Source organism: Mercenaria mercenaria, chromosome 7 (genome assembly GCF_021730395.1).
Source record: "Mercenaria mercenaria strain notata chromosome 7, MADL_Memer_1, whole genome shotgun sequence".
NCBI classification, from domain to species: Eukaryota; Metazoa; Mollusca; class Bivalvia; order Venerida; family Veneridae; genus Mercenaria; species Mercenaria mercenaria.
The window spans coordinates 5,282,135-5,296,851 of NC_069367.1; the positions used below are offsets into that span (position 1 = coordinate 5,282,135).

At 34.5% G+C, this 14,717-nt stretch overlaps 1 protein-coding gene across 2 annotated transcripts in view; it reads right to left on the reverse strand.

Annotated features, from left to right (window-relative positions):
• Nucleotides 1-1,065: 1,065 nt before the first annotated feature.
• Nucleotides 1,066-14,717, reverse strand: part of LOC123555089 (peroxisomal ATPase PEX1-like) — a 48,687-nt gene continuing 35,035 nt past the window's right edge. Inside the window, exons 14-22 of one of the 2 annotated variants that reach the window (XR_008371582.1) lie at nt 14,086-14,285; nt 13,331-13,390; nt 10,067-10,149; nt 8,957-9,060; nt 8,066-8,344; nt 6,100-6,207; nt 4,411-4,589; nt 3,466-3,706; nt 1,066-2,599 (exon numbers count right to left, since the gene is read on the reverse strand). Coding sequence is in view for 1 of the 2 variants with exons in the window: in XM_045345653.2 (XP_045201588.2) it covers nt 3,616-3,706; nt 4,411-4,589; nt 6,100-6,207; nt 8,066-8,344; nt 8,957-9,060; nt 10,067-10,149; nt 13,331-13,390; nt 14,086-14,285 (1,104 nt within the window). In the remaining variant the exon portion in view is untranslated. Of the gene's footprint in view, nt 3,707-4,410; nt 4,590-6,099; nt 6,208-8,065; nt 8,345-8,956; nt 9,061-10,066; nt 10,150-13,330; nt 13,391-14,085; nt 14,286-14,717 lie in introns of both variants that reach the window. The other variant, XM_045345653.2, reaches the window with a different exon arrangement.

Sequence of the window (14,717 nt, forward strand, 5' to 3'; positions counted from 1 at the left end):
TCAAATTAAATAGCGATTCCTAAAGGATTACTTCAAAATACATAACCATGTCTATTTTAGATTACTTCAAAACATAAAGCATTTTCCAAAGGATTACTTCAAAATATATTGCAAATCCTATGGGATTATTTCAAAGTACATGTATGTAGCACTTCTATAGGATTACCTCAACGTACAGGATTACTTAAAAAAATAAAAATACAAAGCAATCTAAAGGATTACTTCAAAATATTTAGCAATTCCTAAAGGATATCTTCGAAACATACAACTCTTTCTACAGGATTACTTTTAAAGTATGTAGAATACTGGTTCTTCAAAATATTTTAACATTTCTACAGAATTACTTTTCAAAGTATGCAGCAATTCCTATAGGATAACTTCAAAATATGTAACCATTTCTACACGACTACTTCAACATATATATAGCAATTTATATAGGGTTACTTCGAATTATATATAGCAGTTCCTAAAGGATTATCTCAAAATATGTAGCCATTCCTATAGGATAACTTTATGTAGCAAATTCTATAGGATTACTTCAAAATATACAACTGTTCCTAAAAAGATTACTCGAAAATATACAGAAATTCCTAACGGATTACTCCAAAATATATAGCTATTTCTAAAGGACTACTTCAAAATATATAGCCAATCCTACAGTATTACTTCAAAATATAACTACAGAGTTTAGCTACAGGATATCTAAATATAAAGTCTAACCTATATGTTATAAGGCTATATCAAAATTTACAGTTTACCTACAGGATAAAATTTATAACCCTTCTTTTAGCTTAAGGACAACATCAAAAATGAACAATTTACCCATAGAGAACAATACTAGCATGGCTATAAAGCAGTAATAAACCAGCACTCAAATTTGTTTGGGCATATACAGGCAATAACAAACTTTATTACACAACTCCTTATATATAAACAGTCAGTCAATAGTTTGTGCTATTTGCTAGTGCATAGTTCAAACACTGTATCAGAAATAGAGAAAAAACTTTCTGAAACTTATTTCTCATGTTATGTAATATAACACATATTGAATGACTTGCCAGTTAACAGGTGTAATTTCTCATGTTATGTAATATAACACATATTGAATGACTTGCCGGTTAACAGGTGTATATTATTGAGTATTCAAAATTTAGGCCATGCCTGCATGACTTAAACACATATTTTTTAATCTACATAGACAAGAGTACAGAGAATATAGTAATTTTAAACAAAATACCGTACATATTTGTCTAAGCACCAAAATCTACCATAGCATGGGTTTTCCTCACAAATTTCAAAGACTAAAGACTAAATGCTGTTACTTATTTTGTTCCCATAGATAGTACATGTATTCATTTAAGAAATGAAATGAATTTTTTTGGTGTTCTTGCGAAATGAACAACAGAATAGGATCGGCAAATCCACAAATTGGGCTAGCGATTCATTTCGCATGAACACCGAAAAAAATAGTTTCATTTCTTATATTTACATTATATTTCCTTTCCATTTGTAAACAAGATAATATTATAAATTGCACATATTTTGTGGCATTTAACATTAAAATCAGCTTTCCGGCCATTCTGTGCGCCAGACGGAATATCTGCGACGTCATCTAAGGAACGTTCTCCCTGACTATACGAGGACATTGTCAAAACAGCGGCCGGTTATCACTAAGCAGTGATGACGTAACTTTCGCAACGTTCCTTTTGCTGTTCATGGGAAATGAACGTCAAAATTTTCAATGGAAAAGAACAGGGCGAATGTAAATATATGAAATTAAATAAATAATATAGAAACTTCGGCATAAATTTGTCTTGCAACAAAGCAGTGACTCTTGTTCAAGTCGGCCAACAAAAACATTCATTCTGATTATATTACCTTAATTGAATACATATATCCATCATATTTTACTTTTGTCTACATCAGATCAGATTGAAATTTAATTAATCTGAATAACCTTTTGCTGGGTATACAGTGACTTTAGAAGAAAAAAAAGCAAACTATATCAGAAATCAAATCAAAATTTTTAACCACATATACCCAAGAGGATGCTACAAAATTTCAAAGTTTCATTTAAATATTATATGGATTTAATACTTTTGTTTTAACTTAAAGTTTGAAATTTTACACAGGGTGTCTATGATAAAGTCAGAGTAAAATGGAACCACTACCAAACTGAAATTAAGAGTCATTTCGCAACGTTTCGGACATGTTGAAATTTGGAATTACTTTACAGTATTTATGTAAACATGAAATAAACCAGTTTGTGTGTATAAATAGTATTTTGTGTTACATTAAAAGTAGTACACACTTTATTAATGTGTATGTCCTAATGTATAACAAGCCACGGCATGAATTTTTTTTATAATACCATCAAAAACATGGTGAATTTTTTAAAGCAAATTACTTCCATCATACAATTACCCAGAAGTCTAACATGGTTCCCTAGTTGAACCTCTGGCACAGTTTGCTGCTATTTCAGTTTTGCTGCATCACAGGTAAAAAGTTTCAACCAATCAGCAATGTTTCGTGACAAATTTTTGAGCGCCTATCAAAATCAGCTGTAAAAGGCATGACCATCTTCTTTCCAATAATGACGCTGAAATATGAGGTACATTTCTAGACATCTGATTACAGGAATAAATCTTTATTAACTGCAGGCATGCAATATTGTCTTATTCATTGTTAGCATGTACTTTGCTAAGATGGTTTTTAAAGTTTAAATTCGCTGTGCCGATTAAAAATGGTGAACACTGATTGGCTGAAACCACTCCCAGTTGTTATAACGAGTGCTCATGCTTACCAAATAAACAAAAGAAAGTAAATTAGAGGTTTGTCTTGGGATTTTGACCAACTTCTGATGGATGAGAGTGTCCATATTATAACATGTTATTCTAAATGCAGCTCGGCATACACAGTTTGTTTTCTTTTATATAAAGCCAAGTTAAATACATGAGGATTTCTTCATCTGAAGTTGATATCTAATGATAAAATATTTTTGGGGAAAATGTACATAGTATATCTTCAAGAATAATCATACCGGTAATCAATTTAAAGTTTGTAGAAATATGCTTGAATTCTGTGAAATCAAAAAATGACTTTCAGTTTCTACATAACAAAATATAAAATGAGATACAGTAAAAAGTTGGGCAAAAATTCTCTTATCACAACAGGAAACCCTATAATATTCTGTGAAGCAACAGCAAGAGAAAACATACTGATGTTGCAATGGGTGAAAAAAGTTGCATGCATTAAGGTTTATAGAGTCAATTCAATTATTTTTAAAACAGTTCTGCTCCCTAAAGATCATTTTCCAATCTTTCAAGGGCTGTGTATACTGTGTATATCAGTTTACCAATGTCTGTTCTGTAATCAAACAATCTGCAAGACTTTCCTTGAACTTTTTGAATGCACCCTAATATTAAACATGCAACACCATTTTGCACACATCAAGGGATGTCCCACCTTTATAATAATAGCCTTCTGTTGCTGACTATCTTTTCCTTTAAATGAAAGACTGTATAGCACTGTACTTTTTAAAAGGTAAGCACTATTTTAATGATCTTTCATTTGAAAAAATTGTTTGTTTTTTTAGATTGCACTGTTTTCTGATTTTCATGCTAAAGTTGCTTTCATCTTGAAGTTCTCAGCTTCCATGTATCCAGTGTCAAAATGGCCGCCTCTTGCCGCAACAAAGTTGTCATATCTGAAATAAACAGATTTCTTATCATTAATTTCTAATCTCATTACCATGGATTTGAAAAACACATTTCTTTATAGAAAAAGCAGTTTATATAAATTATTAATCGTTAACGAAATTTTAGAAATTAATTGTAAACATGAAACTATTACAGTCAAACTTCTTTCGCTGGAACTCGAATAACCAGAACAACATTCTTTATTCAAAACTCATCATCCGGTTCTGGTCAAACGCCTATATAATGAAAACTGTTCCAGTACTCAAACTACTGATAACTAACTTTGCCTGGTTCATCGAGATCAACTGAACAAAATTTGACTGTTCATGTTAATAATATTTTATCCATTAACAAAAGAATATGATGTAAGGCATGTATGTACACATAAAAAAAACATGTAACATACATTTTTATATATCATACATAAATTACATACTGCTGTGCTTCATTCCTGTAAAAGTAGCCCAAGTACAGCTAAAATTCATAAAATATCACCTCTTTGGACAGTACCATTAACTGTAAAAGGGGTGCTTAACAATATGATACTGACTGAATAGCAAGCAGTGCAGATTTTGATCAGACTGCATGGATATGCAGGCTGATCATGATCTACACTAGTCACAAAGGCAGAATCAACCATGTGCAACATGATAAGGGTTTATTTCAACAGCATAAAGTTTCATGGCTGCAGGAAAAACCTAGAAATACTAACATTCTCTGGTATTTCTGACGTTCTTCACCTGACACCGATGGCCTCATTTTACTGACTGCTGACATCATATGTTGCTGTGTTACAACTAGAACATTCTTCATTTGGAATGGTGAATCCGGTGTGTTATCTACCACAAACTGATCTGATGCTCTCCTTTCTCGTAGTCTGATATGTGACACCTAAAAGAACAGGTTTTATACTTAATGTGTTTTAGCATACATAAACACAGTTTAGGTCATATGACATGAGCCGCCCCATGAGAAAACCAACATAGTGGGTATGCAACCAGCAAGGATCCAGACCAGCCTGCGCATCCGCGCAGTCTGGTCAGGATCCATGCTGTTCGCTAACGGTTTCTCTAATTGTAATAGGCTTTGAAAGCGAACAGCATGGATCCTGACCAGACTGCGCGGATGCGCAGGCTGGTCTGGATCCTTGCTGGTCGCATACCCACTATGTTGGTTTTCTCATGGCACGGCTCACATATTTCCAGCTTCCTTAACTCCCTGAGGCCCATATCGTAACATATCTGCTGCGGCGAGATAAGAATTTCCACCTAACGTCGAAGAACATTTTCTGATCATATCACAATCTCACGCGCATGCAGTCAATTGAAATCATGCAGGGAGTCATGGGTGATTAAAATAAATTAAAATAAACTTACAAAATATTCGAAGTTTGAAAAAATATTTTTATATCCTATTTCATCCGTAACCTATATCCAAATAGAAAAATATTTTCACTTCGAAATATTTACAATTTTAACGAACCTACTGCGTTGAAAATATTTAAACGTTTCTGGTTCGCTTAATTTTTCACATGTAAAGACATTGAATTCCAATAAATAGAAATACAATATTTACAAAGAATATTTTCATAAGCATACTTAAAACTGACACCTGTTTTTGTGTGAATATCGATTATGGTTAATTTTGATGTATACATTTACACAAACGTTTTTGTGACACGTGCTGTGACAGTTAAGTTGTAATATTTACATTTACCTTTATAAGATTATTAAATCTACAATGATATGTTTATGTAGTCACGTTGATTTTGTATTTTATAAAATATGTTTTGTTGTGTTAATGTTTTTCCGTTTGTATCGTATTCGATGTAAGTGTACGAATATTTCAGCCTTCTAAAACTTAACTTTTTCCAACCATTCATTTAACTGATAATGGAATTTCATCGTCTGAATCGTCATCGGACGGAACTGATATGTCAAAAGCTGCATGATAATGAATATTTTTCTTTACTTTAAGAAAGATTTTTGGCAGACGACATTATTTTACTCCTTTGAAATACAGTATGAACGAAACACAGTGGATGCCCAGTATGCAAAATAATTTTGCTTTTGCCAAGATTATCAAAAAATAACAAGTACATGTCACAATCAGCATGATCTCGGTGCCGCGACTATACTTGTCAATCGCCGTCCTGGGGAGTCCTGATAAAGCACGTATAGTCGGATATCGACGCTAAGGGGGTAGAAAATATAACGCCTACAGTCGCATTTCGGTCCCAGGGAGTTAAGTCTTCCCTCGCGCCAACGCCAGGGTGAGTAGGATAGCTCTCCATATACTTCGTACAGTCAAGCTAAAAATGCATTTTTATACGGGGAATAAATGCCTATTATAGTCAAATTACAAGTTATAATAACCAAAGATATATTTAAATGGTACTCACCTGACTTCCTATTCTTTCTTCCATTTCTTGTGAAACTTGGACCACACCCTCTTCTAGACTAGGTATGTAGGCTAAAGTACCGGAAGAAAATGACTTGTGTCTTTCCCTCTGCAATACAATTTGTATTTCATTTCTGATTCATAAAAAAACTGTAAAATTAATGTAATTCTGAAATACTCAACCATCTAACCTTCAGCCTGCTGGTGGCAAGTGGTTTTGCCTCTTGAGACCAGTGCAGACCAAGATCAGCCTGATCAGCCAAGAAACCGTGATGTGTTGTTGAATTAAATCACTGTTTGGAGTTCAGATGCAAAGGAATTTTATCACGAAAGTGCAGCCAAAGTGATATAATCAATGATATGCATCTAAATGACAAACAATGATTTTATTCAATGACAAATCACTGTTTCAGATATATTATTTCCATTCTAACATATTATCAGAGATTATTATCAACATCTCTGAAGATATCCACCAAATATTTGAGTGTTTAATGATGTTTTCTTTTCCAGCGCCTCGCTATGATGTTTGGCACCATGACTTAACTAGAGTTGTCACAAGAGTGACGAATTATACCCCCACAATATGGCCTTGTCACAGAACTAAGCCAATGTCAAAGCCGAACTTGCTTGACCTTTGACCTACTGACCACAAAATCAACAGAGGTCATCTGCTAGTCATGATCAACCTCCCTGTGAAGTTTCATGATCCTCCGCCCAAGCGTTCTCAAGTTATTGTCCGTAAAAGGTTTAAATGACCTTTGACCTTTGGAACTCAAAATCAATATGGGTCATCTGCTTGACATGACCAACCTCCAGATTAGTTTCCTGATCCTAGTCCCAAGCATTCTCAAGTTATTGTCCGAAAACTGTTTAAATGTTCTGGGTCACTGTCACCTTGACCTGTGACCTACTGACCTCAAAATCATTAGGGGTCATCTGCTAGTCAATAACCAACCTCCCTATCAATTTTCATGATCCTAGGCCCAAGCATTCTTAAGTTATCATCCGGAAACCGTTTAAATGTTCCAAGTCACTGTGACCTTGACCTTTGACCTACAGACCTCAAAGTCGAACTTGACCTGCATTTCATGATGTTACACCTGTGTACCAAAATTTATGATCCTAGGCCCAAGCGTTCTCAAGTTATCATCCGGAAACCATTTAACTGTTCCGAGTCCCTGTGACCTTGACCATTGACCTACAGACCTCAAAGTCGAACTTGACCTGCATTTCATGATTTTACATCTGTGTACCAAAATTTATGATCCTAGGCCCAAGCGTTCTCAAGTTATCATCCGGAAACTGTTTAACTGTTCAGGGTCACTGTGACCTTGACCTTTGACCTACTGACCCCAAATTCGAACTTGACCTGTATTTTCTGATGTTACACCTGTGTACCAAAAATTATTTCAATTGGTCAATCCTTTCTTGAGTTATCATCCGGAAACCATGCAAAACCAATGGACCGACCGACCGACCGACTGCCAAGCTCACTCCTATATACCCCCCCCCAAACTTCGTTTTGTGGGGGTATAATAACTGTGACATGCAAACAGTGAATTTGTTGCATACAGGTAATAACACACAAGAGTCAGTCTTCTTTGTTTAATAGAGAAATAAATTCAGCAATGTAAGAACTGGCATAAAGAAGTTCACCCACTTGATCAAATTGTCCTATAATATGAGCTGTGCCATGAGAAAACCAACATAGTGGCTTTGCGACCAGCATGGATCCAGACCAGCCTGCGCATCTGCGCAGTCTGGTCAGGATCCATGCTGTTCGCTAACAGTTTCTCCAATTCCAATAGGCTTTAAAAGCGAACAGCATGGATCCTGACCAGACTGCGCGGATGCGCAGGCTGGTCTGGATCCATGCTGGTCGCAAACCCACTATGTTGGTTTTCTCATGGCACGGCTCATATGTAAAATAACAGTTCAATACAAAAAATTATAGTTAATCTTACCTTTGTTTCTACTTTCAATTTATCAGTTTTTGAACGACTTTTCAGTTTAGATGCCAACCCTTTCTTTGACCTCATTCCAAACTTTCCTATATCTGTATCAGCCCCATCATCAGCTGTCGAAGTGAACTCGTGGATCACTTCAAGTTGAGCATTATATAACAATGCCTTGAAATCAGCACCAGTAAAATCATGGCAGTTCTCCGCAAAGTAGTCAAAGTCTATATTCTCAGCCAGAGACATTCTGCTTGATAAAGCCTTCAGGATATGTAGTCTATCTACCTGTGTGGTAGATAAGAGAAACATATTAAAACAGAAAGTCTATGTTCTCAGCCAGGGACGTTCTGCTTGATAAAACCTTCAGGATATATTGTCTCTCTACCTGTGTGGTAGATAAGAGAAACATATTAAAACAGAAAGTCTATATTCTCAGCCAGGGATATTCTGCTTGATAAAACCTTCAGGATATGAAGTCTCTCTACCTGTAAGGTACCGTAGATAAAAGAAAATAGAAACACATTAAAATTACAAGTCTATACCCTCTGCCAGGGACATTGCACTTGATAAAGCCTTCAGGATATGTAGTCTTTCTGTCTATACGGTAGATAAAAAAACAGAAATCCGGGCCCTATTTTAGCCCAAAGATGGCCTGAAAAGAAAAAACACTGAATTTTCTAAAAAATAAATTGAGTTATGGAACCTTTGCAGTGTGTGTGAAGTTTCAATCCATTCCAACATGTGGTTACTAAGATACCAGCTTCCATTCAAAAACTGGACATTGACAAAATGGGCGAGTGCAATAGCTTTACCTATTCTTCAAAAAGTCGAGCTTAATAAATACTGATCAATAAATCTGTACAAAGTGAATAGTGAGGTAATATTGTACTGACAAACCTTGTTAGGTAACTGACAATGCAGACATTTATCCAGTCGGCCAGGTCTCAGCAAGGCTTGATCTATCAAATCTGGTCTACTTGTTGCAGCTAACACATACACACCTGGTAAGAAAACAAAAGTATTCTTAAATGTACGAAAACTGCCAAATTTCAAAGCTTTTAGTATTTACATAAATTTAGAAGACTTACAGCAAATTAAATTTTAAGGATGTTCTCTTTAATTCTTCTTAGAAAGATTATCAGATTCTAAGTCTCCAATCTACACCACCTGGTAACATATTCAAAAACTATTTACACCATTTGGTAACATATCAAAATACTATTTTTGTGTTCCTAACAACTATTTCAGTTGTTTCTTCTGGTACCCAATGGATATGTTTCAAATCAGGAATATCAGTTTGAAAATTCTTGCTTTTAACCCTTACCTTGCTAAATTTCTATAATGAACTTGTCCATCTTTCAACCTGGACAGTACCATTAACTGTTAAAAGGGGTGTTTACCAAAATGATACTGGCTGAACAACAACAAACAGTGCAGATCTCAATCAGACTGTACAGATGTGCAGGCTGATCATGATCTACACTGGCCGCAAAGGCTGAATCAATCATGCCGAGCATGATACGGCAAGATATGTCTTATTCACAGTAACTGAAGGAATAATAAAAATACCTTTTTCTTCAGAATTTCTGTCTGTATAGAAGTGTAGGGCTAGACTACTAGGAGGAACATACAAGAAAACTTTGGCCCAAATGTCATATTGTTATAGCTTGCATTTGATACCTGTTGTTGTTGGGTTTAACAACATATCCACACAATTACAGGTCATTATGACAGCTTTCAAGGATTTTTTGGCAGAGGAAGACCTTAGATGCCTTTCCAGACATTATTTCAAGCATTGATGGGCCCCTCAAAAGAATTCTATACCCTAAGCCTGAACCCACAGCAGAAGGAGGTGATTGTGTAAATGTTTTGTATCACTTATTTAGGATGACATATATAGGTCAATTGGGCAGGATGTTTTTTTTTTATTATGTCATTTAAACTTGGTTGTATGTACTGGTATTCACATGTCACCAGAATAAGAAATATCATATTGAATATACCTACCATCTAAACCTTCTACACCATCTAGCTGTGTCAGTAACTGGTTCACAACTCTATCTGTAACCCCGGTATTGTCATGCCCTCTCCTGTAATAGTTCATTATAAACTGTTTATTCCAAAATCTCTGGTAAGTATCACTTCAAAAAAACATTCCTTAAAATTCATCTGTAAAAGTCTGAAATATATCTCACCAAACATGGTTCATACATGTAGAACAAGAGCTGTCCGTAAGACAGCGCGCTCGACTTTTCTCAGTGCTTGACTCTGAATTAGAGCTTTGCCAGTAAAAAAAATTCTAACTTATAAAGGGACATAACTCTGTCAAAATTCAAATCAGAGTTATGGGAATGTGTGTCTCCTGGAGTAGACTTTGATAGTAAATAACTATTTTGAGTTTCAAGTCAAAAGCTTTAACAGTAACAGAGATATTTGACTTTTAACAACAAATTCTAAGTTAAAAAGGGGCATAATTCTGTCAAAATTCAAATCAGAGTTATGGATATTGTTTCTCCTGGTGTAGACTTTGATGGTAAATAAGTATTTTAAGTTTCAAGTCAAAAGCTTTGATAGTAACAGAGATATTTGACTTTATCAAAAACTTTAACCAAAAATTCTAAGTTAAAAAGGGGCATAATTCTGTCAAAATTCAACCAGAGTTATGGGAATTGTGTCTCTTGGTGCAGACTTTGATTGTATATAACTATTTTGAGTTTCAAGTCAAAAGCTTTAATAGTAACAGAGATATTTGACTTTATCAAAAAAAAAAATTTTTAATCTAAGTTAAAAAGGGGCATAATTCTGTCAAAATTCAAATCAGAGTTATGGGGATTGTTTCTTCTGGTGTAGACTTTGATGGTAAATAAGTATTTTAAGTTTCAAGTCAATAGCTTTGATAGTAACAGAGATATTTGACTTTATCAAAAACTTTAACCAAAAATTCTAAGTTAAAAAGGGGCATAATTCTGTCAAAATTCAAATCAGAGTTATGGGGATTGTTTCTCCTGGTGTAGACTTTGATAGTAAATATCTACTTTAAGTTTCAAGTCAATAGCTTCGATAGTAACAGAGATATTTGACTTTATCAAAAACTTCAACCAACGGCGCGGCGACGCCGGGGCAAGTGCAATAGCTCTACTTTTTCTTCGAAAAGTCGAGCTACAAAAAGGAAACTTAAATAATACTTAAAAGGGTCAGCACCGTCTACAGTAGACATTGTACTAAAGGGACCACAGAAAGAACTTTGCTGAAGTGGTCTCTTTATACAATCATCTTTTAATAAACTTTGGCATTTACAAGTACAAATAACATGTTAAAATGTTGATTTATTGAGCCCCCACCCCCTACCCAAAAAACATTTGAGGGGGATGGGGTCAAAAAATACATTTATTTCATTAAACTATTTAAAAGTTACACTGCGGACAAAAGAATTTAAAAGGGACATTGTTTAATGCAGCGTATCAATTGTGGCTATGCCATTTGAGAAAATATTGCATCTGATGTTTGTCAGAGAACATGTGGTCAAATGCTGCCCTTTAAATCTTTACAGTTTTTCAATTTTTTTTATTTTTTTTTTAAGTTATGTCCCATACAAGAAATGATTATATTTTTCTGGGAGACTTGAGTCACTTGACATACTTTCAGGATGGTAGAGGAATAACTGATAATAACACTCTTACAACAGAAGTTCAAGATCGGAAGATACAATCAATTTAATATCATTTATATTTTACATATAACACACATTTGAGGAAACTGACGTAAATCCTACAAACAGGAAATTGTGACCTGTTTGTATTTTTTCAAAGTATTTTTGTATTACATGTAACAAATATTCCATTTCTTTTTTCTTAGGTAATTTTGTGATTTAATCAAACATGTTATCAAACTTCTTCTGGATATTCATTTAATTCATTAAAAAGTACAATTTGTCACCTACATTTTTATTAGATTATTGAAAATACCAACCACAAACACACTCACACACAAATATTTCAAAATGTACACTGTGTACATACGACTTATGCTAAATATAGAATGTTCTAAAAATAGCAGTTGACCTGAATGATCTATTTATTCAATGAGCTATATATAGTATTAGATCAAAGGTTATCCCACAACAAAATACAAACAGCAATTCAAATGTCCTTATAGTTAGATTAACAACACAACAAACCAGGTGATCTAAGATATATTCTACACCCACACATGGGAAAGGACTACATGTATAAATAATAACATATAAATAATTACATGTCAAATTTGGTATTTTTTTTCCACAACTTCACACAGTTTAAAATTACTATAATGTGTAACGGAAATACTTAATTAAACATCCAAATGTAGATCTACAGCACTGGAGATAAAAATAGATGTATACAAATCATCATTGCTATGATACCAGCCTGTGTTGTTTTTTTTTCAACAAGGGAAAACAAACAAAAAAAAAATAAATAAAAATAAAGTCAAAGGAAGTATGAACAAATTCTTTTTTTGAAACTTTGTTGATTTTGTATTCAAGTGGCCCAAAAGCATGATTTAAGTTAACATATGCTATTATGCAAAAATAACTAAAAATGCATTGTAAACATACAAAGTATCTTTCCTAAATTCTGTTACAAAATCTAAAAGTAAGATATGTCATTTGGTTAAAAAAATAATGTGTCTCTTATAAATCATTAATCTTGTCAACATAAGATGTGAAATAAAATCTAATTGTTTTGTATGAATATGGAATATACATGTATAATCCCTTGAAATGAGAAAATTTTCACATATCATGGGCAAAAATGTCTGTGCCTCACTTTTGGATAAGTGTGTGTGTGTTGGGGATTAGCATCTTTTTTCAACAGTTTTTCAGTCATATAAACAATGGCGTCTTTATGTAGTAGAGCACAATGCCAAGCTTCATACACACATGACCTGATACCCCACCCAGTCATACTGACACTGGGCAAACCAGTCCTAGAAACATCCTCTTAAATGCTAATCGCTGTGTGTTGAAGCTATTAGTAACTTTTTTTCACTCAAAATAAACAAATAACTTCTACTGACTACAAGCAAAGGTATCGCAATAGCTGCCTCTCTCTTAACATCTTTATACAAGGAAAAGGCTTTCATTTGTATATATTTTCAACTAAATGTGTCAGTATCTTCTACAAAAGACCACATTATTAAATTATTTAATATTCGGAAAAAAAATACATCTGATAGACAGACATATTCAAGTAAGATATACTACATACTGGATATGTACATTTCTATACCTACCTTGGAGCTATTGAGTCAAACTCATCAAAGAAAAGAATACATGGCTTGGCACTCTGAGCTCTGTAAATATATACAAAATGTAAATATATATATATATATATATAAACTGAAAAATATATACAAAATGTACTCACTATCTTTTAAAAATGCTCTACATGAGCCGTGCCATGAGAAAACCAACATAGTGGCTTTGCGACCAGCATGGATCCAGACCAGCCTGCGCATCCGCGCAGTCTGGTAAGGATCCATGTTGTTCGCTAACAGTTTCTCTAATGGCAATAGGCTTTGAAAGTGAACAGCATGGATTCTGACCAGACTGCGTGGATGCGCAGGCTGGTCTGGATCCATGCTGGTCGCAAAGCCACTATGTTGGTTTTCTCATGGCACGGCTCACATAAATATGACCGAATTCGAAAAGTCCTGCACAACCTCTCCTTGTTTTGACACAGTCATAGGTCATAAGGCAACTTTCAAGCTTCTCTTTGTGGATGAAGACACAATGTGTACCTGCCAGCAGTATTTTGGGGATGAATGGGTTCTTGTGGAAGAGCCACTGACCTTCCATTAGTCAGCTGGAAAGCTTTTGAGCCAACAGAGGTGAGGGGCAAGTAACTTTAAATCGTTGACCTTAACCACAATACAATTTTTCAAACTGGCAAACAAATTCCAAAAATTCAGTACTTGATGGCAGATGAGAAATATACACTCAACATTTCATTTTTATTATAGAATGTCGTAAAATTAAAAATACTCACCTGATAAATGTGTCCCTGACAGCTTGTTCACTAGCACCTATATATTTACTCAGTAACTCTGGTCCCTTGATGCTGATGAAGTTAAGACCACACTCTTTAGCCACCACACCGGCAAGTAAGGTTTTACCCGTGCCCGGAGCCCCATACAGTAACAGCCCTGACCTCAGTCGTAATGGGCAGTTTGAGAATAATGCTGGATACTGTAACAAAAACAATGCAAATTTACAAAACAGTACATGCTATCTAGTCCAATGATATATATCAACTGAACAGTGAACACCTTGTTTTCAAAGCACGATTATTTTTTATCACAGTTACCTGCCATATCCAAGAAATCTTCACGCCACCCACAAAATAAAACAGTCTGACAGTAACAGTATTACAGCCAGTTTCTTCTGAGACAGCACTTGTGTTCAATCCAACTGAATATTTTGTTTCCAAACCCAACTTTTTCTTGTATCAGTTAGCTGGCGAGGACTATGGTAACAGATTGCCTTTAAAAAGTAAGGTCCCCAAAACTATCAAATGTAAATAATAGCCAAACTGAAAAGCAATTATTGTTTCTTTCTACATATTGTCTCTTGGAGGGCATTTGCCTTGTCACAGAATCAATCATAATATCTCATGTTTTG